The sequence below is a fragment of the Heterodontus francisci genome, chromosome 9, assembly GCF_036365525.1.
Source record: "Heterodontus francisci isolate sHetFra1 chromosome 9, sHetFra1.hap1, whole genome shotgun sequence".
Lineage (NCBI taxonomy): Eukaryota > Metazoa > Chordata > Chondrichthyes > Heterodontiformes > Heterodontidae > Heterodontus > Heterodontus francisci.
In genome coordinates this window covers 37,765,312-37,792,489 of record NC_090379.1, presented here as the reverse complement: position 1 = coordinate 37,792,489, position 27,178 = coordinate 37,765,312, and the positions used below count along the sequence as shown (strand labels likewise).

Sequence of the window (27,178 nt, the reverse complement as noted above, 5' to 3'; positions counted from 1 at the left end):
TTTGATGCTCAGAGGGACTTGGGTGTACTCATACAACAAAAACAAAGTTAGCATGCAGGTACAGCAAGCAATTAGGAACATAAATGGCATGTTGGCCTTTATTGCAAGGGGATTGGAGTACAAGAATAAGAAAGTCTTGCTACAATTGTAAGGGGCTTTGATGAGACTACATCTGGAATACAGTGCACAGTTTTGTTCACTTCTTAGGAAGGACATACTTGCCTTGGAGGTGGTACAGTGAAGGTTAACTACATTGGTTCCTGGGATGAGAGGGTTGTCCTATGATGAAAGGCTGTGTAAATTGGCCCTATACTCTTTGGAGCTTAGAAGAATGGGAGGTGATCTCATTGAAACATACAAGATTCTGAAAGGGCTCGATAGGGTACACTGAGGGGTTGTTTCACCTGGCTGGGGAATCTAGAACATGGGTGCTCAGTCTCAGGATAAGGGGCTGATCATTTAGAACTGAGATGAGGAGAAATTTCTTCACTCAAAGGGTTATGAATCTAATAGCCATTTGGTAGTACAGAACTTGCGTATTGCTGAAAATAGGGACATGTCATTGAACCTTTTCGTGTTGCACTCATTAGGACAAATCCGCAAGAATACCAATGTAAGGGAAAACAATGACTTTATACTGTATGAGAAGAGAGTGCTGTTTGGCAAGTGAACTCTGATTAGGAAAGGTGTTGCCATGGAGAAAGCACCAGTTTACGGTAACTGAAAGTTAACTGCCAAGATTTGTTTAAAATTTAAACAAGGCAACTTGACTGGTCAAGGCATTGCCCTGAGGAATGAACCAGTGGATGGCTGTCACTTATTTTGTTTAGCTGGAACAGGCACAATGTTTGTACATGTTCTTTCTGTCTACAAAGAACAAGGCCCTGTGTATTAATGTATGTAGCTTCCAGTACGTGCAAATGCGCCACACTGTGAACCCTGCTGACAATCTTAAATTGGTTGTTAGTGTAATTCTTAGCACACTGAGGATTATTTAGCAAATGTTGTCCAATCATGGAATCACATCTAATGTTGGGCACTGTGTTTTGAGTTTTGCAAGCATGGGCTGGTTGGGTATGGCTTGTACCTTGCCCATTGCGAACAGCAGAAGGGACATGTTGTTTGATACGATCCGTCGGTCTTTGGGATGTACGGCCTATATACCTAGCATTACACTGGCATTGAAATTCATATATCAGATTACTCATTTGTATGATAGGCAGGACGTCTTTTTGGCTTGATGGCAGAATCCTGTTAGTGGCGAACACCACACGTGTTGCTACAGCATAGTAGCAGTGTGAAACAGCTAGCTTCACCTGTTGCTCAAATTTCCTTACACGTCTTAAGGGGCTCCATCCTGTGCCCAAACTTACCTTTGAAATGGAGCAGTCAAATCAGCTCCCTTTCCTACAAATACAAAATAAGTGACAGCCTTCCCTGGTTCATTCCTCAGGGTAATGCCTTGACAAATCAGAGTCAAGCTGCCTGGTTTAAGTTTCAAACAAAGCTTGGCAGTTAACTGTCAGTCACTGCAAACTGGTGCATTCTCCATGGCAATGCCTCTCCCAATCAGAGTTCACTTGCCAACCAATTAGCACTCTCTTCTCATACAGTATAAAGTCGTTGTTTTCCCTTATATTGGTATTCGTACGGATTGTCCTGATGAGTGCAAGATGAAAAGCTTCGACAACATGTCTCTATTTTCAGCAATACTCAGGTTGTGAATCTTTGGAATTCTCTATCCCAGAGGATTATAGATGCTCCATCGTTGAATACACTAAGGCTGAGATAGAGAGATTTTTGGTCTCAGAATCAAGGGATATGGGGATCAGCCGGGAAAGTGGAGCTGAGGCAGAAGATCAGCCATGATTGTATTGAATGCTGGAGCAGGGTTGAGGGACCATATGATTTACTCCTGTTCTTATTTCTTATGTTCTTATCCATGTGGATTCTGAGCCATATTAGGGAGATTTATCCAATGATAATGATTTGGTTTTTTACTCAAAACAACAAAAGTCAAACTAGTTGCTCTAGTTGGGTGGCTGCTTACATTTGATAAACATTGTTACAAGATTTTTAATTTCGCTATCCTGCAAACATTACGGGAGCCTGTTCAGGTATGCCCAAGAGGAGGAAAGATTCTGCCTTATGCTCGATAATCACCATAAAAATCCACTTCATTCAAAAAGACCAAAGTGTAGTATTGAGGGTATGTTTGTAGGTTGTTCAATTAGCTGCTTGAAAGATGCTATTCAAATTATCAAGATGCAAATATTGTTGTTGAATGGCCTTTAATCCGAGAATATTTTGTTCCTACTTGTGCTTATAGTGAAAAATATATTTTACCTTTTTATCTAATAACTTCTCAAGATATGGTTGACACTGGCCAGACCACATTTATTGCCTATTCCTATTTGGCCTGACAGGGTGGTGGTGGGCCTTCTAGTAATGATTGGTTTTACAACTGAGTGGCACAGAGCCACTTCAGAGTGTCTTTAGAGTCAAATACATAGGTGTCAATTTTTAACTCGGGGGATGCATTCAGGATGGCTGGGAGGAAAACCCCTACAGAGATATCAGCATGGGGCCCAAGCCACTTTAACTTCTAGATCTCATTTAAATAACCCAGTTCAATCACCCTCCTGAAGCTGGGAAGACTAACGTCCAGGCCGGTGGGCGGGAACAAGAATCAGGTCTGGAGAATTATGGTGCTGAGGACCCAAAGGAAGGATCCTTGGCATAAAATTAGAACTGAGCCAGGGTTTTGGCAGCTGATGCCAACACCGAGAGGGAGAGCCAGGGCTGGGGAGGCCCAATTAGTGACTCTTGTGGTGCCTGTGTGGAGCACCTCTGTGAGGATTTCACAGTAAAGTACTTTTTTTAAACTTACCTTGGCCCCTTCTGGCCAGTCAGCATCTCCTGCCATGGTTCAGCTGTTGGAGTTAGCCTTGTGTGGGCCTCTTGAATCAGGAAGTTAAAATAGCATCAACAGACCACTACTTTTAAATTTAAATTAGGCCCTCACTTGCCTGCAGTGACAGCCTCAGCCAAATTAGTCTGTGAAGATTAGATTTCGCAGGGTGGGAACAGTGTGGTCTCAGGCTAGTAAGTTGACACGGCCTGATCTGACCCCCTCCCATGCTCCATTCCTGCTGGGAGATGGGGGTTAAAATTGACCCTGAAGTGTAGGACAGGAGTCACCAACTTTATTGAATTCAACTTCATAACTTGCCATGGTTGGCTTTGAAGCCAGTTTTACTTTATTTCTTTATATAGCTCAGAGCTCTGGGTGCAAATACACTGAGTCATGAAACTTTTCGTAGATATATCTGTTGCTCTTTTTGATTCTCGTTACTTCTGGGATCATCACTGGGGTTTTCAGGCTAAGTTGCTACAATTTGAATGATGAGGAGACATTTGGATAATGAGGCTCAACAACAATTATCTGAAATGTTTTGCATCTAATGCCATGGAAATAACTCCCACAATCAGACCAAAGTAACATTCTGCTGTTGGTTGTGTGCTCTTTGTTTTTCCCTTACAAATGTTTCACTTCTGAGGCTCCCAAGCATAAGAGGTCACGCACACTGATCTTTCTCTTGGCACCAGCACTTTAAAGTATCTCCCAATGCTGTGCTTTATAATCGAGCAATTTTTTCCTGTGAAAGTACAGAACAATCACAAAATAAAAGAGATTATCTAACTTCATGGCTTCCCTAACTCAAACACCAGTTATCCGTCCTTCCACTGTGTTAGAGACTATCATAGGTAGCATATGACCAGGCAAAATTGATAGGTAGGGAAAGACCAGCTGGTGCATCAAGCCTGCCCCACAACATGATGGCTGGAGCATCATGATTAAGCATTTACTCCCTTTCTTGCTCCCTCCCCAATAGCCATACAATTTCCTGTATCATCTAATTGGGTCCCTTGTGGAAGAGGGAGATAGAGTTTCACTGGTGAGTGATTGATAGGTGCATGCAAAAGTTGGACTTGTTGCATCTGTTCTTCTAATTGTTTGGACCTTTGAGACAGTATTCCGCAACCCTGGCTGACATTTCAAGAGGACTACCACGGTTGCCATGTTTTGGCACTTGTTCTGCAGTCCTTAGTATTCCACTTTTGATAGTGTTTATTTAGGATGTTTGACCAGTGCTGTCTGTATCAAGGCTATCCAGATTAGTGCAGTATTGCCTGTTTCTTTCTTACCCCTTACAAAGCAAAAAACAATGGAACTAATACCTGCCAATATGTAATTGCAAATGTCATCCTCCCAGCATACATTGCAGAAGCCTTTTGAAGGTAGTCTATTTCTTGGAAGAACCAATTTTTTAGCTATGAAATACATCAGAGAGCGAAAACCTATAAACCATGGAAAAATAACTCCCAGTTTTGTCACAACTGCAACAAAATATATGCAGATGGATCACTCAAGCCCATGCCCACTTAAATAGGCACACCTCTTGTGGAGCCTGGCCTAGCAAAGTGTGGTGTGCCCCCAATATTTAAATAATCCCATGGCCAGAAAAATGGCTGGGGTTAGGGATGCAACATTGTATCTGGTAGAAGACCCAGACTGCCAGAGATACACCCCTATGGCTTAACAGCAAAAGATCCAGGTTCTAGAAATTACCTTTTCTCTTGGGTCCCTGGGCAAATCTGATTTATCGCATTGTCAGTGCTGATGGTACAAAAGGCCCATACCATTCCTTTATCTGCTCCAATTCAAGCTGCACAGTGAATTCGAGAAACGATACATGTGTATGCCTGCTAGCATGAGGCAAAGAACTAAATGCTTTATTGTGTGAGAACCCTTTTGTGGCTTGCAAAGGGAGAATTGCTGGTCAATTGCCAGCATCGTGTCGCAACTTATTAAGGACACAACATTCTTTTGACAACGTGGACTTACTCTTGCAGTATCTGGAGGATGCTAAAATGAAGAACAAAGTGTAATTTTTTTTCCAAATTTAGTAATATATATTTAATCATTCCTGATAATGTGTGTTACTTTGTCTTTTTTAAATCTACTACAATGGGACCTACTTGCTCTTGATATTGTGTTACAATTAAAAGCTATATATGTTTTATCAGTTTATAAGTGGGTGTTAATAAGTTCTAAATAATATGGATGGATGTAAGTACTATGAATTTACTCCCTAAATTTGCAATGAAAGCCCTTCAATTAGAATGGTTGCTTTCTAAAATGATGATGTGAGAGGTTACTGAACTTTCATCCCATTTGTCAAAAAATCTGTTGTCTTTCAAAGTAGAATATGAAAATATAGGAATCTGTCATTCATGAAAACAGCTACCGGATATGAAATAGGCATGAATTTTTGTTGCGAGGTTTAATTCAAGAATGTGTTTTGTTTACTTTTTAATACTTGTCCTAATATAGATTCTGAATTTACATGGAAATAGTCTGAGTAAACTAAAGGGTATCTCTAAACTGACAAATTTGCAGAAACTTACTGTCAGCTTTAACGAACTTGTACAGCTAGATGACCTTTCAAATCTGGTAAGAATTTACAAACTTTTCGTAAACTATATACAGATTTGCTTCCAGGCTATAAATATTTTCAGCATGGAATTAACCTGTGGCTGTGCTGGCTGATGCCTGAAGGTTGTTGATGGCAATAAGAGAAAACCTTCTGTTGCTTTACATCAGCAGTAGCAGAGCAAATTCAGTGTTGGCAACTATAAATATGGCAGAGATTGGCAACTCTGATTTCCCATTCATGTTGCACGACATGATCACTTCTGGTCAGCACTCAGCACATTGACCAGAAAGTGATAAGATGCTGATTTCAATATTGCATTAAAATAAGCAGCATAATAAGATGGTGAGGGTAGTGTGTACCTCTGATGCACACAGAAAGTAAATTGTATTTAAATGCCAGGTTGGCCGACCAACATTTTAGAAAGTATAACGGAAGCAAAGACTTCCTTCAAATTGGCACATCCCAGTGTGACAGAATTGAACAATGTAATTTGTAAAGTGATTTTGTGCAAGTTGTCTTTCTATTTGGTTGCCTTACTAACACCTTGGTAAGGCTGAGTGCATTGTTTTCATCCTACTTTGAAATTGCAAGCATGAGGTTCCTAGAGGAAGAAAACGAGGCATGCATTGGAGGTCAGGTTACTCCCCAAGCACATTTACTACACCAGCAACTACTTTCCATAAAACAACAGAGATGATTGTACTTTAATATGTCAAAGGGCCAGTGCCTTGAGCACTCAGGAGACTCTGGGCTGAACTTTTGCTTTGTGGGTGAGAAACAGGAGTCAGACTGTTTCCAGGTCCCGAACCTGCCCCCGGGGTGGGGGGTCGGGGGGAAATAGTCACTCTTTGTGTTTTGACCAGGGCACCCCCTTAATTGACATGGAGACCAATTAAGGGCGTTAGGCAGGCTCTCGAAGCTGGAGGGCCATTCAGAAGCCTTTCAGCTTGAGAGGAGCAGCAGGCTGCAGTAAAGAATAAATAACTGAGAGGTCACTTCAACATGAAGGTGCCTGCTCACCAACCTTTTTAAAAATTCAAATAAAAAACAAAAAAGTAGCCAGGCCACCACTATCGGGGGTGGTGATGGTGGGGGAATTCACTCCACAGTGTGGCCTTTGGCTGCATCGACACCCAGGCAGTCAGGAAGGGCCTGTAGGCCTGTCTGGAGTGCTGGCCCACTGGCCTACCACTGGGTCACACCTCCCGGCAATTAAACCGCGCCCCCTCCCCCCGCCCCCCCATTGCATCAGAAAACTGGAGGCTGACTGCAGAATCCCAGTTGGCCTCTTTTGATTGCCCTTAACAAGGCTCTTAATGAGGCTAACAGGCTGCCCACCTCATGCGGGCAGGTAGCCCCACAAGCCCGAACCTGCCTTGGCAAAAAAGTCCGGCGCCGGTAACAGGATCAGAATACTGGCCAGCGCCACTATTTTCAGCTAAGAATTGTGGTGTATGTTTAAGAACATAAGAAATAGGAGCAGGAGTAAGCCATTCAGCCCCTCGAGCCTTCTCTACTGTTCAAAAAGATCATGGCTGATCTGATTGTGGACTCATCACATTTCTGCCTGCCCCACATAACTCTTGACTCCCTTGTAGATCAAAAATCTGTCTAACTCAGCCTTGAATATATTCAATGACTCAGCCTCCACTGCTCTCTGAGGAAGAGAATTTGAACGATTAATGACCCTCTGAGAGAAGAAATTCCTCTTCATCTCTCTCTTAAAAAGGAGACCCCTTATTTTGAAACTGTACCCCCTAGTTCTAGATTCCCTCATGAGGGAAAACATCATCTCAACATCTACCCTGTCAAGGCCCCTCAGAATCTTATATGTTTCCATAAGATCACCTCTGATTCTTCTGCTCGACCTTTCCTGGTAAGACAACCGCTTCATCCCAGGAATCAGCCCAGTGAACCCTCTCTGAACTGCTTCCAATGTAAGTATATCCCTCATTAAGTAAAGAGACCAAAACTGTATGCAGTTCTCTAGGTGCGGTCTCGCCAATGCCCTGTACAGCTGTAGCAAGACTTCCTTACTTTTATATTCCATCCCCCTTTCAATAAATGCCAACATTCCATTTTTCTTTCTAATTACTTGTTGTTAACTTGTTAACTTTTTATGATTCGTGTTCAAGGATACCCAGATCCCTCTGTACTGCATTTCTGTTCTTCCTGTCAAAGTGGACAACCTCACATTTTCCCACATTGTACTTCATCTGCCAAAATTTTTGCCCACTTACTTAACCTATCTATATCTCTATAAATAACCCCCGGCTTCCCTTCTCCACTACAAACCATCTTCCAAAAGACTTCTCCCCTGCCTCCTCCACCCTCATCTTCAACAAGTGCGAGGTGCTCATGGATTTCCTTGTCACTAAGATTAAGACCATCTGTTCAGCTGCCTCTGCCTTTTCCCTCCCTTCCCCTAGCCCCCTAGGAAAAACTGCTAAAGTTCATCCTGTCCTAGCCCTGAACTTGGATCTTTCTCTAGTTTATCTCCTATTAACCATCAACTCCATCCCTCTCCCTGGCCACTGTCTGTCTGAGGCTGAATCCGACCAGTCGCAACCTTGGTGTTGTAGATGACCCTGAAATGAACTTCCATCATCAAGAATGCCTACTTACGCCTATCTCCGCATCTTCCTCAGGTTATCGTAGCCGAAACCCTTATCCATGCCTTTGTTATGACTAGATGTGACAATTTCAGTGCTTTGCTGGCTGGCCTCCCATCTTCCATCCTCCATAAACTTGAGCCCATCCAAAACTCTGCTGCTTGATTCCTAACTTGCACCATCCCGTTCACCCATCACCTTGTGCCCACTGACATACATTGGCTTCCGGTCCAGCAACAGATCAATTTTAAAATTCTTATCCTGTTTTACAAATCCCTACCTTGCCCTGCCCCATCCTATCTCTGTAAACTTCTATAACCCCGACTGTGCTCCCCCAACTCTGACCTCTAGCGCATCCCATTGGCAGTCATGCCTTCAGCTGCTTAGGCCCCAAGCTCTGAAATTCCCTCCATAAATCTCTCTACCTCTTTACCACACTATCCCTATTATGACATTCTTAAAAGCCTACTTCTTTGACCAAGTTTCTGGTCATCTGTTCCAATATCTCTTTTTATGTGGCTCAGTATCAATTTCGTTAGAAAATGGTCCTGTGAAGTACCTTTTGACATTTTACTACATTAAAGGTGTTGTATAAATGCAAGTTGTTGTCGAGAACTAGGGATACTTATGCAACTTGAAGTTAACAGCACATCCTTTCATGTACCAAGCCAAAATCTGCCCAGTGCCAGCAGTGGGTGATGGCAAAAAAGTTCAATATGCACTGGTGGTAATGAAGATTTTAATTTTTCCATTCTTAAATTCCTCGACCTTGTTTCTTTCCTGCAGTTGAGAAAATCTCGGTGTTAGTTTATTTTTATGATTTTGAATGCAGTGTTTTAAAATTCTGCAGCCTCACCTAGCATATTTGGATGCAAGCCACAACCAGTTGATAACATTAGATGGTTTCAATGGAGTGGAAAGCCTCAAATATTTGGATCTGAGTTGGAATCAACTTTCTTACATTAAAGAAGAAATAGGATTCCTTCGTAAACATGCATTAGACCTTCTTACACTCGATCTCCGCCATAATCCATGGAAAAAGGTATTCTCTATAGGTGTAAAAATCATAAAGATTAACAACATTAATCAGGTGAATGTGATTTCAGACCATCTTAAATTTAATAAAAGCAAAATACCGCGGATGCTGGAAATCTGAAATAAAAACAAGAAATGCTGGAACCACTCAGCAGGTCTGGCAGCATCTGTGAAAACCCTTCTTCAAGGGTCACTGACCCGAAACGTTAACTCTGCTTCTCTTTTCACAGATGCTGCCAGACCTGCTGAGTGGTTCCAGCATCTTAAATTTAAATTACACTTTAAAAGTCTTTTCATCTTCTTTATAGAGTATGTTTAAACAATGCATGGATCCAGCTGTTTGCAATGCTTGAATCAGTTCCATGTGTTGTTTAACATTTATAGTCAGCTGGTATTTTTCATACATGCCCTTTCCTCAGTTCATTTGATACAAAAGTATGTAGAATATAATGACAATACATCACATTGTAGTAAACAAAATGACATATACAAAGAATGTTCAACATGGTGATAAGTTTCATTGCCAGGTGGATTAAATAATGGAATCTATACAATGATCTATGTTTGGGTGTTGTGAACCTATGTTTATTATGTGGTTATATCTGCTTGATCTCCGTTGACCTGCAAGATTATTTCCTTCAAGTGCCCATCTAATTTCCTTTTGAACTCATTGATTGTCTCTGCTTCCAACACCCTCATGGGCAGGGAGTTCCAGATCATTACCACCCACTGCGTAAAAAAGTTCTTCCTCATATTCCTCCTGCACCTCTTGCCCAAAACCTTAAATCTGTTTCTCTTAGTCCTTGTACCATCAGTTAATTTTAGTTTTTAGTTTTAGAGATACAGCACTTCGGCCCACCGAGTCTGTGCCGACCATCAACCACCCATTTTATACTAATCCTACATTAATTCCATATTCCTACCACATCCCCACCTGTCCCTATATTTCCCTACCACCTACCTATACTAGGGGCAATTGCTAATGGCCAATTTACCTATCAACCTGCAAGTCTCATGTGGGAGTAAACTGGAGCACCCGGAGGAAACCCACGCAGACACGGGGAGAACTTGCAAACTCCACACAGGCAGTACCCAGAATTGAACCCGGGTTGCTGGAGCTGTGAGGCTACAGTGCTAACCACTGCGCCACTGTGCCGCCTTAATGGGAACAGTTTTTCCTTCTCTAACTTATTTAAGTCTGTCATAATCTTGTACACTTCTATTGAATCTCTCCTCAATCTCCTCCGCTCCAGGGAGAACAACTCCAACTTTTACAACCTAACCTTGTAAATAAAATCCCCCATCCCTGTAATCATTCTAGTAATTCTCCTCTGCACCCTCTCAAGGACCCTCACATCCCTCCTAAAGTGTGACCAGAACTGGACACAATACTCTAGTTGGGAGCCTAACCAGAGCTTTTTAAAGGTTCAGCATAACTTCCCTGCTTTTGTACTCCATGTCTTTATTTATGATGCCCAAGATCCCCTATGATTTGCTAACCACTCTCTCAATATGTCCTGCCACCTTCAAAGATTGATGCACCTGATCCCCACGTCCCTCTGTTCCTGCACACTCTTTAGAACTGTGCCATTACGTTTATATTATCTCACCCTATCCCTTCTGCCAATTATGAGGACATGAAAGCAGAGCTAGCTCAAGTGAACTGGCAAATTAGATTAAGGGATAGGTCAATAGAGATGCAGTGGCAGACGTTTAAGGGAATATTTCAGAATACACAGAATAGATACATTTCAACAGGAAAGAAAAATTCCAAGGGGAGAACCCACTATCAAACGTAAAGAAAAAGCATGTAATTATAATTTTTTCACAAATTTCATCCCTTAATGAGTACTTTGTATCAGTGTGGGTGTAAAGTTAGAAGATTGGACAGAATATAAAAACAGCAAAGAATACTAAAAGATTGATAAGGAAGGAAAAATCAGAGTACAAGAGAAAGCTAGCTAGAAATATAAACACATAGTAAGAGTTTCTATAGATATTTTAAAAAGAAAAGAATTAACAAAGTGAGCGGTGGCCCTATAGAAAGTGAGTCTGGGCAATTAATAATGGATAATAGGGAGATGGCAGATGAATTGAACAGGTATTTTGCATTGGTCTTCACTATAGAGGATACAAGTAACATCCCAGAATTAGCTGTAAATCAGGAAATGGAAGGGAGGGAGGAACTCGAGAAAATTACAATCACCAAAGAAGTGGTACTGAGCAAATTGTTGGAGCTGCGGGTTGACAAGTCCATGGGTCCTGATGGACTTCATCCTAGGGTCTTTAAAGAAGTGGCTCGTGAGATAGTTGATGCATTGGTTTTAATTTTCCAAAATTCTCTAGATTCAGGGAAGGTTCCATTCAATTGGAAAAATAGCCAATCTAACTCCTTTATTCAAAAAGGGAGGGAAACAAAGCAGGAAACAACAGGCCAGTTAACTTAATATCTGTCATCGGAAAAATGTTAGAAGCTATTATTAAAGACGTTATAGCAGGGCACTTAGAAAAATTCAAGGTAATCAGGTGGAGTCAACATGGTTTTGTGAAAGGGAAATCATGTTTAACCAATTTATTGGAATTCTTTGAGGAAGTAACATGTGCTGTGGGGAACCAGTGGATGCACTGTACTTAGATTTCCAGAAGGCATTTGATAAAGTGCCACATCAACAGTTATTGCGAAAAATAAAATCTCATGGTGTAGGGGGTAACATATTCGCATGGATAGAAGATTGACTCGCTAACAGGAAACAGGGAGTAGGCATAAATAGGTTATTTTCTGGTTGGCACGATGTAATGAATGGTGTGCCACAGGGATCAGAACTGGGGCCTCAACTATTTACAATTTATATAAATGACTTGTATGAAGGGACTGAAGGTATGGTTGCTAAATTTGCTGATGACACAAAGATAGGTAGGAAAGTAAATGGTGAAGAGGACATAAGGAGGCTACAAAGGGATATAGATAGGTTAAGTGAGAGGGCAAAGATGTGGCAAATGGACTATCATGTGGGAAAATGTGAAATTGTCAATTTTGGCAGGAAGAATAAAAAAGAAATATATTATCTAAATGTTTAGAGATTGCAGAGCTCTGCAAGGCAGAGGGATCTGGGTTTCCTATTACATGAATTGCATAAGGTTAGTGTGCAGGTACAGCAAGTAATTGGGAAAGCTAATAGAATGTTATCATTTATTGCGAGGGGAATTGAATTCAAAATTAGGGAGATTATGCTTTAGTTATAAAGGGCATTGGTGAGACCACATCTGGAATACAGTGTACAGTATTGTTCTCCTTATTTTAGAAAGGATGTAAATGTTTTGGAAGCAGTTCAGAGATGGTTTACTAGACTAATACCTGGAATGAGCGGGTTGTCTTATGAGGAAAGGTTGGACAGGCTAGGCTTGTATCCGCTGGAGTTTATAAGAGTAAGAGGTGACTTGATTGAAACATACAAGATCATGAGAGGTCTTGACAGGGTGGATGTGGAAAGGATGTTTCCTCTTGTGGGAGAATCTAGAATGAGGGGTCACTATTTAAAAATAAGGGGTTGCACATTTAAGACTGAGCTGAGGAGAAATTTTTTCTCTCAGAGGGTTGTGAGTCTTTGGAACTCTCTTCCTCAAAAGGCGGTGGAGGCAGAGTCTTTGAATATTTTTAAGGCAGAGGTAGATAGATTCTTGATGAGCAAAGGTTATCGGGGGTAGATGGGAGTGTAATCAGTTTATCCATGATCTTATTGAATGGTGGAGCAGGATCGAGGGGCCAAGTGGCCTACCCCTGCTCCTAATTCTTATGTTCGTATTCTAACCTTGCCCTCTAAGCATATATTACCCTCTTTGTCCCTAATAGGCCCCTTTTTCGTCGACTGCCATTCTACTCTCATATTCTCTCTTTGCCGGTCTTAATTTCCTCTTCCACTTCCCCTCTCAACTTATTTTATTTGGCCTGGTTCTCACTTGATGAGTTCACCTGGCATGCATCATTCAACATCTTTTTTTGTTTTATCATAAACTCTTATCTCCCTCGTCATTCAAGGTTTCGGTTTCCCTACCTTTTTCACTTGTCAGTCTTTGGTACCATTTTATCCAGGCTAGCTCCCTTCTCATCACATTGAAATTAGCCCTCATCTAATCTAGTTGTTCTATCTTATATTGTTCCTTGCTTTTATGCATTATGAATCTAAACCTTATGATATGACGATCACTCTTAACCAAGTGCTTCCTCACAGACATTTGGTCCACTTAGCCCACCTCATTTCCCAGCACCAGATCCAGTAATGTCTCCTTTCTAGTTGGGCCGAGAATATACTGATCAAGGAAGTTCTCCTGAACACAATCCAGAAATTCCTCCCCTCCTTTACCTTTACCTTTAAATTATCCTAGTTGATATTTAGGTAATTAAAGGCCCCTAAAATCACCACTTTATAGTTCTTGCACATCTCTGTCATTTCCCTGTAGATTATCTCCTCTCTCTCACTATTTGGAGGCCTATTGAATACCCTTTTTGCTTCTCAACGCTAACCAAATGGATTCTATCCTTGATCCCTCAAGGCCATCCCCTCTTTCCAACAATACAATGTCTTCCCTAATCAGTACTGCTACTCCACCTCCTTTTTCTCCCTCTCTATCTTTTCTGAACACTATATCCTTGTATATTAAGCACCCAGTCCTCACCATTTTTAGCCACATTTTCATTATTGCCACTACATCATATTTCAAACTGCTATTTGTGCTTGTAACTCACCAATCTTATTCACTACACTTTGCTTGTTTACATACATGCATGATGATGTGTATTTGGTCAGTATTTCCAGCTGGTGGAGACAGGCATGGAGATCTATAAACTAATGTACAGGTCTGAAAATTACAGTTTACTAATTAAAATATCAATGCAGTTGCATAATTTCACATGTCCAATTGCATGTTTTTATAATACAGGTGTCAATATAGTTCTGCTTTAAAAACATTACTGCAACTTACTTAGCTCCAGTAAGTTTCTTTACTCAGAGAGTAGTAGGGGCGTGGAACGTCCTGCCTGCAACAGTAGTAGACTTGCCAACTTTAAGGGCATTTAAGTGGTCATTGGATAGACATATGGATGAAAATGGAATAGTGTAGGTCAGATGGTTTCACAGGTCGGCGCAACATCGAGGGCCGAAGGGCCTGTACTGCGCTGTAATGTTCTAATTCTAAGTCTAATCATTCTTTTTACTCATGATATCAAATTTTTGAACAGCCTGCATTATTACGCCCGATAGCCATTGGCCAATTAAAGACCCTCAATTATTTGAATGGGTGCATTGTAATGGAGAAAGAAGCTGAAGCAGCCATGCATATTACTTCTGGATCAAGGCTTACACAGGTATGACCAGTGTTGATACTGATTTCTCCTCTGATTTTCTTTTGACTGCTTACAATAAAATTGGAGAAAATTTGTTTTCAAACAATTCAACTTTTCTCTTTGGGCTGTGCCACTCCATTAACTTGTGAAATATCATTGGACTTGCTTTTTTGCCATTTTTTTTGTCGTTGCTGGGCTGCTTAAAACATTAATAATCCAAATACCACTTGCAATATAAAAAATGGATATTTCACACATACACTTAAGATGGAAATGCCACCTAACAAAAAGGTGGAAATGGCTTGATGACCATCTTTTTTATTTTGTACTATTATTATTACTCCATGTAAAGACTTTTTGGATATCAATTTTGATTGTGCCAGCTCTAACACGTCCCCTATTTCAGTTAAGGTTAGACAAGAAGTCTCAATAAACTATTACATTACATTTTAGTTGAAATGGAAAGGAAAGAAGTTTTTATTTTTAAAAAGTAATGTACGTACTTATTTATTACATACACATATTCCAGTTTCACACTGTGTATAGAATTTATTCAGCTTATCATCACTTGTGGGATACATTTTATATTTAACAATATTACACTGAATTACTTGAGCAGTATTGATACTACTAGAAAAGATCGGATGTCCACCAAAGCTACTAAGTATCATCACCTCATTCCATGACAATATGAAAGGCACAATTCAACATGGTGGCTCCTCATCAGAGCCCTTTCCTATCCTGAGTGGTGTGAAACAGGGCTGTGTTCTCGCACCCACACTTTTTGGGATTTTCTTCTCCCTGCTGCTTTCACATGCGTTCAAATCCTCTGAAGAAGGAATTTTCCTCCACACAAGATCAGGGGGCAGGTTATTCAACCTTGCCCGTCTAAGAGCGAAGTCCAAAGTACGGAAAGTCCTCATCAGAGAACTCCTCTTTGCTGACGATGCTGCTTTAACATCTCACACTGAAGAGTGCCTGCAGAGTCTCATCGACAGGTTTGCGGCTGCCTGCAATGAATTTGGCCTAACCATCAGCCTCAAGAAAACGAACATCATGGGGCAGGACATCAGAAATGCTCCATCCATCAATATTGGCGACCACGCTCTGGAAGTGGTTCAAGAGTTCACCTACCTAGGCTCAACTATCACCAGTAACCTGTCTCTAGATGCAGAAATCAACAAGCGCATGGGTAAGGCTTCCACTGCTATGTCCAGACTGGCCAAGAGAGTGTGGGAAAATGGCGCACTGACACGGAACACAAAAGTCCGAGTGTATCAGGCCTGTGTCCTCAGTACCTTGCTCTATGGCAGCGAGGCCTGGACAACGTATGCCAGCCAAGAGCGACGTCTCAATTCATTCCATCTTCGCTGCCTTCGGAGAATACTTGGCATCAGGTGGCAGGACTATATCTCCAACACAGAAGTCCTTGAAGCGGCCAACACCCCCAGCTTATACACACTACTGAGTCAGCGGTGCTTGAGATGGCTTGGCCATGTGAGCCACATGGAAGATGGCAGGATCCCCAAAGACACATTGTATAGCGAGCTCGCCACTGGTATCAGACCCACCGGCCGTCCATGTCTCCGCTATAAAGACGTCTGCAAACGCGACATGAAATCGTGTGACATTGATCACAAGTCGTAGGAGTCAGTTGCCAGCATTCGCCAGAGCTGGCGGGCAGCCATAAAGACAGGGCTAAATTATGGCGAGTCGAAGAAACTTAGTAGTTGGCAGGAAAAAAGACAGAGGCGCAAGGGGAGAGCCAACTGTGCAACAGCCCCGACAAACAAATTTCTCTGCAGCACCTGTGGAAGAGCCTGTCACTCCAGGCGCTGCTTCACAAACCACTGACCACCTCCAGGCGCGTATCCATTGTCTCTCGAGATAAGGAGGCCCAAAAAAAGATTGATATGTTGAATTCAAATCCATTTTCCTGTGAAATTGCCCTGTTTGTACTTTTATATTCTCATCAGTCGAAATGGAACTCTTAGAAAGTATTTCTGACCACCATGACATTAAACTTGTACATTGTGAAAGGATAGTTGCCATGTATTGCAGCAACTTGTATTTCTATAATGTCTTTAATGTAGAAAAATGTACCAAAGTGCTTTACAGAAGCATAATCAGATAGAAATTGACACAGAGGGAAAGGAGATATTAGGAAGTTTGATAAAAGCTTGCTCAAAGAGGTAGATTTTAAGGAAGATTTTAAAGGAGAGGAGAGAGATGAAGAGGCGCTATGGTTCAGGTTGGGAATTCCAGAGCTTCGGGACTGGACAGCCAGAGACATGGTCGCCAATGGTTGGGTAAAGTGAGTAGGTGATCCACAAGAGGCCAGGGTTGGAACACAGATTTCTTGGTGGTTTGTAGGGCTGGGGGAGGTTACAGAGGTGGAGGAAGGCAAGCCCATGAAGGGATTTGAGCATGAGGATGAGCATTTTAAAGTTCAGTTGTTGGGGGATTGAGAAACGTATCTTCAGATTCCACTATGGCCTCGCCCCTCTCCATCTCTTTAGCCTCTTCGAGCCCTATAACCCACGAAATATCTGCACTCCTCCAATTCTGGCCTCTTATGGAATGATTAAAATCGAGGAAGCACAAGTGGTGGCCATGCACGCAACTGCTGAGGCCCTAAGCCTCTCTGCCTCTACCTCTGCTCACTAAAATCTACTTCTTTGACCAAGCTTTTGCCCTAATAGCTCCTTATGTGGCTTGGTGTCAAATCTTGTTTGGTAACACTCCTGTGATGTGTCTTGGGATGTTTTGCTACATTAAAGGCATTCTCTAAATGCAAGTTGTTGTAGGTGAGTGAGCACAGGAATGATCGGTCAGCAGGACTTGGTGTAGTTTGGAGATGGACAGCAGAGTTTTGGATGAGCTGAGGTTTATGGAGGGTGGAGAATGAGAGACAGGCCAGGAGAGCATTGGAACAGTCAAGTCTGGAGGTGATAAAGTTGAGGATTTTGGCAGCAGATGGACTGGAGGAAGGGGGGGAAAGAAGCAAAGTTATCAAGGTGTATGTAGGCAATCTTTGCAATGTAGAAGAAGTGTCTGAAGCACAACTTGAGGTGAAATAGGATATCAAGGTTGCCAAATGCTGGCATCAACCTGAGACAGTGACTGGGGAAGGGGATGGAATCAGTGGCAATGGGATGAAATTCACAAACCTATACAACAAGTCGATCAGAGTTATTACATTTAACATACTTTTCATCACTTAAGCTAAAATCCTTTTCTCTTCCCTGCCAGCTTTCTTTATTAGCCCATTCAAGGACTGATGAAGAACGCCCTCGTTGTCTCAATTTATTGAACTGTGCTCAGAATCTGACTCGGTTAAGCAAAAAGAAGCTAAATCCGTCTGTTGACCAAGGCACCACCTGGTTTTCTAAGGTTTGTAATAATGCTTCAAGTGCTTAAGGTTACAGTTTTAAAAAAGTGCATTATTACAAAAAGTCCCTGCTGGTGTAGTACTTGGTTCCAGAATAATAGACTTTCAACTTAGACTATCCATTTAATTTATATTGTTACAACCGACTGCTCTTGTCAAAGCCCCCAAACAAAATATACGATTCTGATTGTTGTGGGGGAGATGCACAGATAATTCAATCCCGTTGCTCCATAGATTGCCTAACATATCATTTTTAAAAACTTTGCAAATTAAAGAAAGACCCGACCAAATTGTACCATCTATTAACCCCTGAATGAGGCTAACCAAACCAGGTGTCTTTAAATCAATAAATTAACTCTTTAATTAGAAGAACTAAATGCTTAAACGTGATGAAGATATAAACAACATTTAAAATTGAAAAAATTAGAGTCCTTGCAAATTCACAGTCCAATGTGGCTCGAAGTCCTCACAGGATGTGGCTTGAAGTCCTCACAGAGTGTTGCTTTCCTTCTCCAGCGAATTTCAACAATTAACGACTTGCAAATACTTTCAATGGAATCAATCTGACTGTGGAGTTTTTGAGGGATAAAAGATTGTCACAGTCTAACTTCCCTTTCTTCAATTTAAATTACCAGAGATCTCTGTTTCAGCTTGACATTTTTTTTTAGAATTTTGAGAGATAATAAAACAGACTAAAAATCCTCTTCCTTCAGTATAAATGGTTGAGAGCTCTTTTTCAGGTATGCTCACCACAGCTGTCTGTGTCTTCTGTTAGAACAAACTGTCCTCCACTAACAGCCAGTTCAAAATTGAATTGTAACAAATGTATCACATGAAACTCACTCCCAGTGGCTGTTTCTATGATAACAAGAATGCACCCTTTGAATCGCAGTCTCCAAATGGCTGTTTCTAAGGCAACGAAAATACACCTTCCTATAACTCCTGAGGCTTGCCGGCTCTTAAAGCAATACTGATCCCTTGCAAGCCTTAAAGGCAAATCGCATATTCAAAAAAAAACTACAGCACCATGACAATATTAAAACGTATTGTTTCAACCAGTCAATTGTTAATCTGCTATTAATTAAGCAGTTTTGTAAATAAAATTTGTTTCATCTACAGTAGTTATGCATAGATTAACAAGATAATAATGTTCAAACATTCATCAAGAAATCTATACAAACCTAATTTTTATTACCATCAAATGTGTGTCACTTATTCATATGATCAGTTCATTGCAAAGCATCGAGATGTTTTGACCGGGGAACCAAACAGAAACTGAATCTATACATGTTAGTTTAGATTGTGATTTTTTTTTAAGAAAAAAGATAAGTAAGTCATTATGTATGTACTTTTATATTTTGGTTTGCGTTTTGTTTGCAGATTACCACGTTAAATTTAGATGGACAGAATCTTTCACGACTCACTAATCTAGATAAACTGGTGAATTTGCGCTGGGCTTCATTTAACAACAACATCATCCATAGATTTGAAGGCTTGGATCACTGTCTCCAACTTGAAGAACTTTCTCTGGAAGACAACTTTATTACTAAACTTGAAGGTGGTAGCTGGATTTTCACAGACTGCCATTTTTTGTAGATTTTAGATTTCTTTCCCTCTGTACCACTTGGCAAATAGAAACTTACAATTCCAACATAAAACTAGCAGCTTTTATGCTTAATAATATGAGATTTTGCAAGCAATCAAATATGTCAAGGCTAGCAGTTTTGTAATTTTTGTAGGCTGACACTCCAGTGCACTACTGAGGGAGTGCTGCACTGTCGGAGGTTCTGTCTTTTGGATGAGACAGTAAACCGAGACCCCATCTGCCTACTTGGGTGGATGTAAAAGATCCCATGGCACGATTGCGAAAAAAAAGCAGTGGAGTTATCCCCGGTGGCCTGGCCAATATTTATCCCTCAATCAACATCACAAAAACAAATTATATGGTCATTATTATATTGCTGTTTGTGGGAGTTTGCTGTATGCAAATTAGCTACCACGTTTCCTACAATACAACAACGACTGTACTTCAAAAAGTACTTCATTGGCTGCAAAGTACTTTGAGACATCTGGTGGTGGTGAAAAGCACTATATAAATGCAAATGTTTCTTTTCTTTCTCAAGAACAACCATTCACCACTTTCACATAGACATGCACATGCAGTCAGCTAAGAGACCTGAAACTAGCTGCTAATTTGTCAATTGGAAATGGATAAAACACTGTTCTGCCTCAACTCTACATTCCTGCTCGCTCCTCATATCCCTTGATTCCCTGGCAAAAACTTAGCAATTTCAGTCTTGAATATATTCAATGATGGAGCATCCACAACCCTCCAGGGCGGACAATTCCAAAGATTCACAACCCTCTGAGTGAAAAAAAAGTCTCATCTCAGTCCAAAATAAATGACTCATATCCTGGACTGTGCCTCTGTGTTCTAGATTCCCCAACCAAGGGAAACAACCTCTCACTGTCTACCCTATCAAGCCCCTTCAGAATCTTAAATGTTTCAATGAGATCACCTCTCATTCTTCTAAACTCCAGAGAATATAGGCCTATTTACTCAGCCTCCCATCATAGGACAACCCTCTCATCACAGGAACCAATCTAGTGAACCTTCGCTGTACCGCCTCCAATGCAAGTATATTCTTCTTTAGATATGTGAGACCAGAACTGCACACATTATTTCAGATGTGGTCTCACCAAAGCTCTATACAATTGTAGAAATAATTTCTAATTCTTGTATTCCAATCCCCTTGCAATAAAGGCCAAACTGCCATTTACCTTCCTAATTTCTTGCTGTTTAGTTTAGTTTAGAGATACAGCACTGAAACAGGCCCTTCGGCCCACCGAGTCTGTGCCGACCATCAACCACCCATTTATACTAATCCTACACTAATCCCATATTCCTACCCCCACCTGTCCCTATATTTCCCTACCACCTACCTATACTAGGGGCAACTTATAATGGCCAATTTACCTATCAACCTGCAAGTCTTTTGGCTTGTGGGAGGAAACCGGGGCAACCGGAGGAAACCCACGCAGACACAGGGACAACTTGCAAACTCCACACAGGCAGTACCCAGAATTGAACCCGGGTCGCTGGAGCTGTGAGGCTGCGGTGCTAACCACTGTGTCGCTGTACCTGCTTGCTAACTTTCTGTATTCTTTGTACGCGTAGACCCAAGTCTGTCTGATCATCAACATTTAAAAGTTTCATGCCTTTTAAAAATATATTCTGCTTTTCTGTTTTTCCTACCAAAGTTAATAACCTTACACTTCCCTACATTGTACTCCATCTGACACTTGTTGTCCCCTCACTTAACTTATCTGTATCTCTTTGCAGCCTCTTTGTGTCATTCTGACAGCTTACATTCCCACCTAACCTTATAATGATATGTAACTCGGTCTCTTCATCCACATCATTCATATAGATTGTAAATAGCTGAGGCCCCAGCACTGATCCTTGCGGCACACGAATAATTACAGATTGCCAACTTGAAAATGCCCTGTTATCCCTACTGTCTGCTTCCTGTCCAGTAACCAATCCTCCATACATGCTAATATATTGCTACTATCATGCATGTTAACCTTTTGTGCTGTGCCTTATTGAATGCCTTTTGGAAATCCAAGTACACTGCATCTACTGGTTTCCCTTTATCTACCCTACTAGTTATATGCTAAAAAAATAATTTTGTCAATATCCTTTCATTGGATGTGGGCATTGCTGGCAAGGCCAGCATTTCTAGTCCATCCCTAATTGCCCTTGAGAAGGGGATAGTGACCTGCTTTCTTGAACTGGTGCAGTCCATCTGGTGCAGGTACAACCACAGTGCTGTTAGGGAGGGAGTTCCAGGATTTTGATCCAACGACAGTGAAGGAACAGCAATATAGTTCCAAGTCAGGATGGTGAGTGACTTGGAGGGTAATTTTCAGATGATGGTATTTCTATGCATTTGCTGCCCTTATACTTCTAGTTGGTAGAGGTTGCGGGTTTCGAAGGTACTGTCAAAGGAGCCTTGATGAGTTGCTGCAGTACATTTTGTACATGGTACTCACTGCTGCCACTGTCCACTGGTGCTGCACGGAGTGAATGCTTAAGGTGATGGATGGGGTACCAATCAAGTGGTTGCTTTGTCTTAGATGGTGTCAAGCTTCTTGAATGCTGTTGGAGCCGCACTTATCCAGGCAAATGGAGAGTATTCCATCACACTCCTGGCTTGTGTCTTGTAGTTGGTGGGCAGGCTAGAAGAGCCAGGAGGTCCGTTACTTGCCACAGAATTCCCAGCCTCTGGTCCAGTTAAGTTTCTGGTCAATGGTTACCCCAGGTTGTTGATGGTGGGGGATTCAGCGATGAAAATGCCATTGATTGTCAAGGGAAGATGGTTAAACTTGTTTTGGCGATGGTCATTGATTGGTACTTGTGTGGCATATATGTTACTTGCCACTTATCAGCCCAAGCCTGAATGATGTCCAGGTTTTGCTGCATGCGGGCACGGACTGCTTCATTGCAAATGGTACTGAACATACATCAGCAAACATCGTTCTTTCTTTCTTGGTCTGCTAGATTTTTTCTTAATTTTTTTTTTGTTTTTAATAGGGATTTCAAAGCTTACCAAGCTGACTCGTTTGAGTCTTGGAAATAACCAACTGACAAATTTGGAAGACTCTGGTCTCAATAAGTTAACACATCTCCACTATTTGTCACTAGAAAACAACAAACTTTGTTCACTACGCAGTTTGCAGAAAATCTACAGCCTAATAGAACTCTACTTGGGAACCAATCTCATACATAATAACTGTGAGATCTACCATTTAAAGGTAAATACAATTTGTACTTTAATAGACAATTTACAGCACAAAGAAGATCATTTGACTTGCTACATCCCTGCATTCTCTGGAGGAGCTTATCCATTCAGTCCCATTCCCCAGCCTTTTCCTTAATCTTTCAAAGTTTTCTTTCAAATAATGTGAAGTGATACATTTTGGAAAGAAGAATGAGGCGAGGCAATATCAACCAAGTGGTAGACTTTTAAAAGGGCTTCAGGAACAGAATGACCCAGCGGTTTATTTACAGAAATCTTTGAAAGTGGCAGTAAATAAGGCCCTTCAAAAAGCATACGCGGCCCTTGGGTTTATAGCATCTAAAAGTATGAAAGTTATGCTAAATCTTTAGAAATCATTGGTTACACCTCAGCTGGTGTATTGTGTCCAATTCTGGACACCACTACACTTTAGGAAAGACATCATTGCTTTATTGCTTTAGGGAGGGTCTGGGGCAGATTTACTAGAATGGTACCAGGGATGAGGGGCTTGAGTTACTTGGAGAGACTAGAGAAGCCAGGATTGTTCTCCTTAGAGCAGAGAAGGCTAAGTGGACATTTAATAGGGGCATTTAAAATCACGAAAGGTCTTGATTAAATAAAAAACAAATGTTTATGCTAGTAGTAAGGTTGGAAACCAAAGGGGAAAGATTTGAGGGAACTGGCAAAAGAGTGGAGAGGAGAAATTTGCAGTGAGTTTTTATGATCTGGAATGCACTGCCTGAAAGAGTGGTGCAAGAAGATTTAATAGTAACCTTCAAAAGGCAATTGGATGAATTCTTGAAAGGGAGAAAACTGCAGGGCGATGGGAAAAGAGCAGGGGAATAGAACTAATTCAAAGAACCGGCACAGACAAAATTGACCTATGGCCACCTCCTATGCTATAAGATTCTATAATTTATGCACTTTTACAAACTATTATTGTTTCAGTTTTAACCATTAGTTATTATTTAACTATTAGGGCATAACGTAACACTGTTATGTATTTGTAGAAAACCATTTCAGATCTTTCGAATTGTGATATGTTTTAGTTTCGTTAATGAATCTTTTATGTTTTTAGGGAATGGAGAACCTTGTCATATTGGACTTGTATGGAAACCCATTGGTCTGTAAACAGGAACACTACCGTCTCTTCGTCATCTATCATCTGCCTTCATTGAGGGCCTTTGATGGAAATGTAGTGGTTAGTCTGTGCTCACTTGCCATAAAAGTGTTTTCCTTATTTAGTGCAAATTAAACATACTTTATAATACTGACATAGCTGTCTGCTTTGCCTGGCCAGAGTAGTTGAGCCCTGCAGACTCAGAAGGTCCCAGATTTGATTGCCAGTTTGCATTGAGTTATGTAATGTGATTGGGGTGAGGACAGGATTGGACCTGTTTGTTATGTCCCTGTAGTCATATAGCCTACTGATACTTCTTGTCAAGGCTTGAACATGAATGTTCGTGAGGTAATGCAGGGCAAACAGCAACCATGGAACTGTACCACACCATGGAGTCAATGCCTTCAAGAAGGAATTTGTAATGCTAAAACAGGTAGCTTGTAAAATAAGGAAATTCAGTTCTTGTTTTCTTTTTAGTGAAGATATGCTAGTTCAATAAATTTGAGAAATGCATGATTTCTCCATAATGGCAAAGCAGTGTTTTCGATTAGTACTAATTTTCCCTCAGATGCAAAACTAAGACATGAACATGCAAACTCAATATCTGGAAGAAAACAATCAGGCAGTCAGTACTGTGTTACTATAAAATGTTTTGGGAGCTAAATGGGAAAAAAAAGTTATTAGGTCAAATATAAAGAAAATGTTTTTTTAATTGCAGAAATACAAAGAAAAATTAAAAGATAAAGGGGGTCAAAATGAATAAAGTCTCAAAATGGTTGTGGGGATCACGGTGCATGACCTATGCTTGGTCATTGTGCTCCAGGCAGCATGGGAAATTTGTACTACCTTCTGTTTCGCATGATTGTGACATGTAACCAATGCTACCCACGCTGTTCACTGGCTGCAAGCATCATCAGGGGGCTTGCTAGTACGAGTGGCTAGTGCTACTTAAAAGCAGCCTCCATTTCTTGAAGGAAATGCGCATTGTGGCTGCAAGAAGAGGAAAGAGACCTTTGTGACCTGAACCTATGCTGCAAAAGATTGAAGAATGGCTGGACATGTGAGAAATGTGCGCCATTGATGCGCCGGAGGCCTTGGTGAAAAGGAGGAAACAAGGAAATGGCGGAAACGTTGAACAGATATTTTGTGTCTGTCTTCACTGTTGAAGACACAAAAAAATCCCAAGAATACTTGAAAATTAAGAGGTAAAAGGGAGTGAGAAAACTATCAGAACTAAAAGCTGACATGTCCTTTGGACTTGATGGCTTGCATCCTAGGGTCTTAAAAGAAGTGGCTGCAGAGATAGTAAATGCATTGTTTGTGATCTTCCAAAATTTCCGAGATTCTGGAAAGGTCCCAACAGACTGGAAAATTGCAAATATAACACCTTCATTGAAGAAAGCAGGGAGACAGAAAGCAGGAAATTACAGGCCAGTTAAGGGGAGGCGGTGGCGTAGTGGTATTGTCAGTGGACAAGTAACCCAGAGACCCAGGGTATTGCTCTGGGGACATGGGTTCAAATCCCACCTCAGCAGAAGGTGGAATTTGAATTCAATTAATAAATTTGGAATTAAAAAGCTAGTCTAATGATGGCCATGAAACCATTGTTGATTGTTGTAAAAACCCATATGGTTCACGAATGACCTTTAGGGGAGGAAATCTGCTGCCCTTACCTGGTCTGGCCTACATGTGACTCCAGACCCAGAGCAAAGTGGTTGACTCTTACATGCCCTCTGAAATGGCCTAGCAAGCCACTCAGTTGTATCAAACTGCTACGAAGTCAATAAAAAGGAGTGAAACCAGATGGACCACCCGACATTGACCTAGGCACCGGAAACGACAACGGCAAACCCAGCCCTGTTGACCCTGCAAAGTCCTCCATACTAACATCTGGGGGCTTGTGCCAAAGTTGGGAGAGCTGTCCCACAGACTAGTCAAGCAACAGCCTGACATAGTCATACTCACGGAATCATACATGACAGACAATGGCCCAGACACTGCCATCACCATCCCTGGGTATGTCCTGTCCCACTGGCAGGACAGACCCAGCAGAGGTGGTGGCACAGTGGTATACAGTAGGGAGGAAGTTGCCCTAGGAGTCCTCAACATCAACTCTGGACCCCATGAAGTCTCATGGCATCAGGTCAAACATGGGCAAGGAAACCTCTTGCTGATTACCACCTACCGCCCTCCCTCAGCTGATGAGTCAGTACTCCTCCATGTTGAACAGAACTTGGAGGAAGCATTGAGGGTGGCAAGGGCACAGAATGTACTCTGGATGGAGGACTTCAATGTCCATCACCAAGAGTGGCTCGGTAGCACCACTACTGATCAAGCTGGCCAAGTCCTAAAGGATATATCTGCTAGACTGGGTATGCGGCAGGTGGTGAAGGAACCAACAAGAGGGGAAAACATATTTGACCTCGTCCTCACCATATGCCTGCCGCAGATGCATCTGTCTATGACAGTATTGGTAGGGGTGACCACCGCACAGTCGTTGTGGAGACGAAGTCCCGCCTTCACATTGAGGATACCCTCCTTCGTGTTGTGTGGCACTACCACCGTGCTAAATGGGATAGATTTCGAACAGATCTAGCAATGCAACATTGGGCATCCATGAGGCACTGTGGGCCATCAGCAGCAGCAGAATTGTACTCAACCACAATCTGTAACCTCATGGCCTGGCATATCCCCCACTCTACCATTACCATCAAGCCAGGAGACCAACCCTGGTTCAATGAAGAGTGCAGGAGGGCATGCCAGGAGCAGCACCAGGCATACCTCAAAATGAGGTGTCAACCTGGTGAAGCTACAACACAGGACTATCTGCTTGCAAAACTGCATAAGCAGCATAGATAGAGCTAAGCGATCCCATAACGAACGGATCAGATCTAAGCTCTGAAGTCCTGCCACATCTAGCCATGAATGGTGGTGGACAATTAAACAACTAACTGGAGGAGGAGGTGGCTCCACAAATATCCCCATCCTCAATGATGGGGGAGCCCAGCACATTAGTGCGAAAGATAAGGCTGAAGCATTTGCAGCAATCTTCAGCCAGAAGTGCCAAGTTGATGATCCATCTCGGCCTCCTCCTGAGGTCCCCAGCATTACAGATGCCAGACTTCAGCCAATTCGATTCATTCCATGTGATATCAAGAAATGACTGAGGCACTGGATACTGCAAAGGCTATGGGCCCTGACAATATTCCAGCAATAGTACTGAAGACCTGTGCTCCAGAACTTGCCGCGCCCCTAGCCAAGCTGTTGCAGTACAGCTACAACACTGGCATCTACCCTGCAATGTGGAAAGTTGCCCAGGTATGTCCTCTACACAAAAATCAGGACGTCCAACCTGGCCAATTACCGCCCCATCAGC

The 27,178-nt window shown here is 41.8% G+C and overlaps 1 protein-coding gene across 19 annotated transcripts in view; it reads left to right on the top strand.

Moving 5' to 3' along the window:
- The window catches only part of lrrc9 (leucine rich repeat containing 9), a 306,547-nt gene that overhangs the window by 178,045 nt on the left and 101,324 nt on the right, over window positions 1-27,178 (top strand). For 16 of the 19 annotated variants that reach the window (XR_010975669.1, XM_068038808.1, XM_068038817.1 and 13 more), the window contains 7 exons: window positions 5,399-5,518; window positions 8,964-9,155; window positions 14,385-14,510; window positions 17,742-17,882; window positions 19,261-19,438; window positions 22,478-22,698; window positions 23,761-23,883. Coding sequence is in view for 18 of the 19 variants with exons in the window: in XM_068038808.1 (XP_067894909.1) it covers window positions 5,399-5,518; window positions 8,964-9,155; window positions 14,385-14,510; window positions 17,742-17,882; window positions 19,261-19,438; window positions 22,478-22,698; window positions 23,761-23,883 (1,101 nt within the window). In the remaining variant the exon portion in view is untranslated. The remainder of the gene's footprint in view (window positions 1-5,398; window positions 5,519-8,963; window positions 9,156-14,384; window positions 14,511-17,741; window positions 17,883-19,260; window positions 19,439-22,477; window positions 22,699-23,760; window positions 23,884-27,178) is intronic. The other 3 variants (XM_068038818.1, XM_068038815.1, XM_068038814.1) reach the window with 3 other exon arrangements.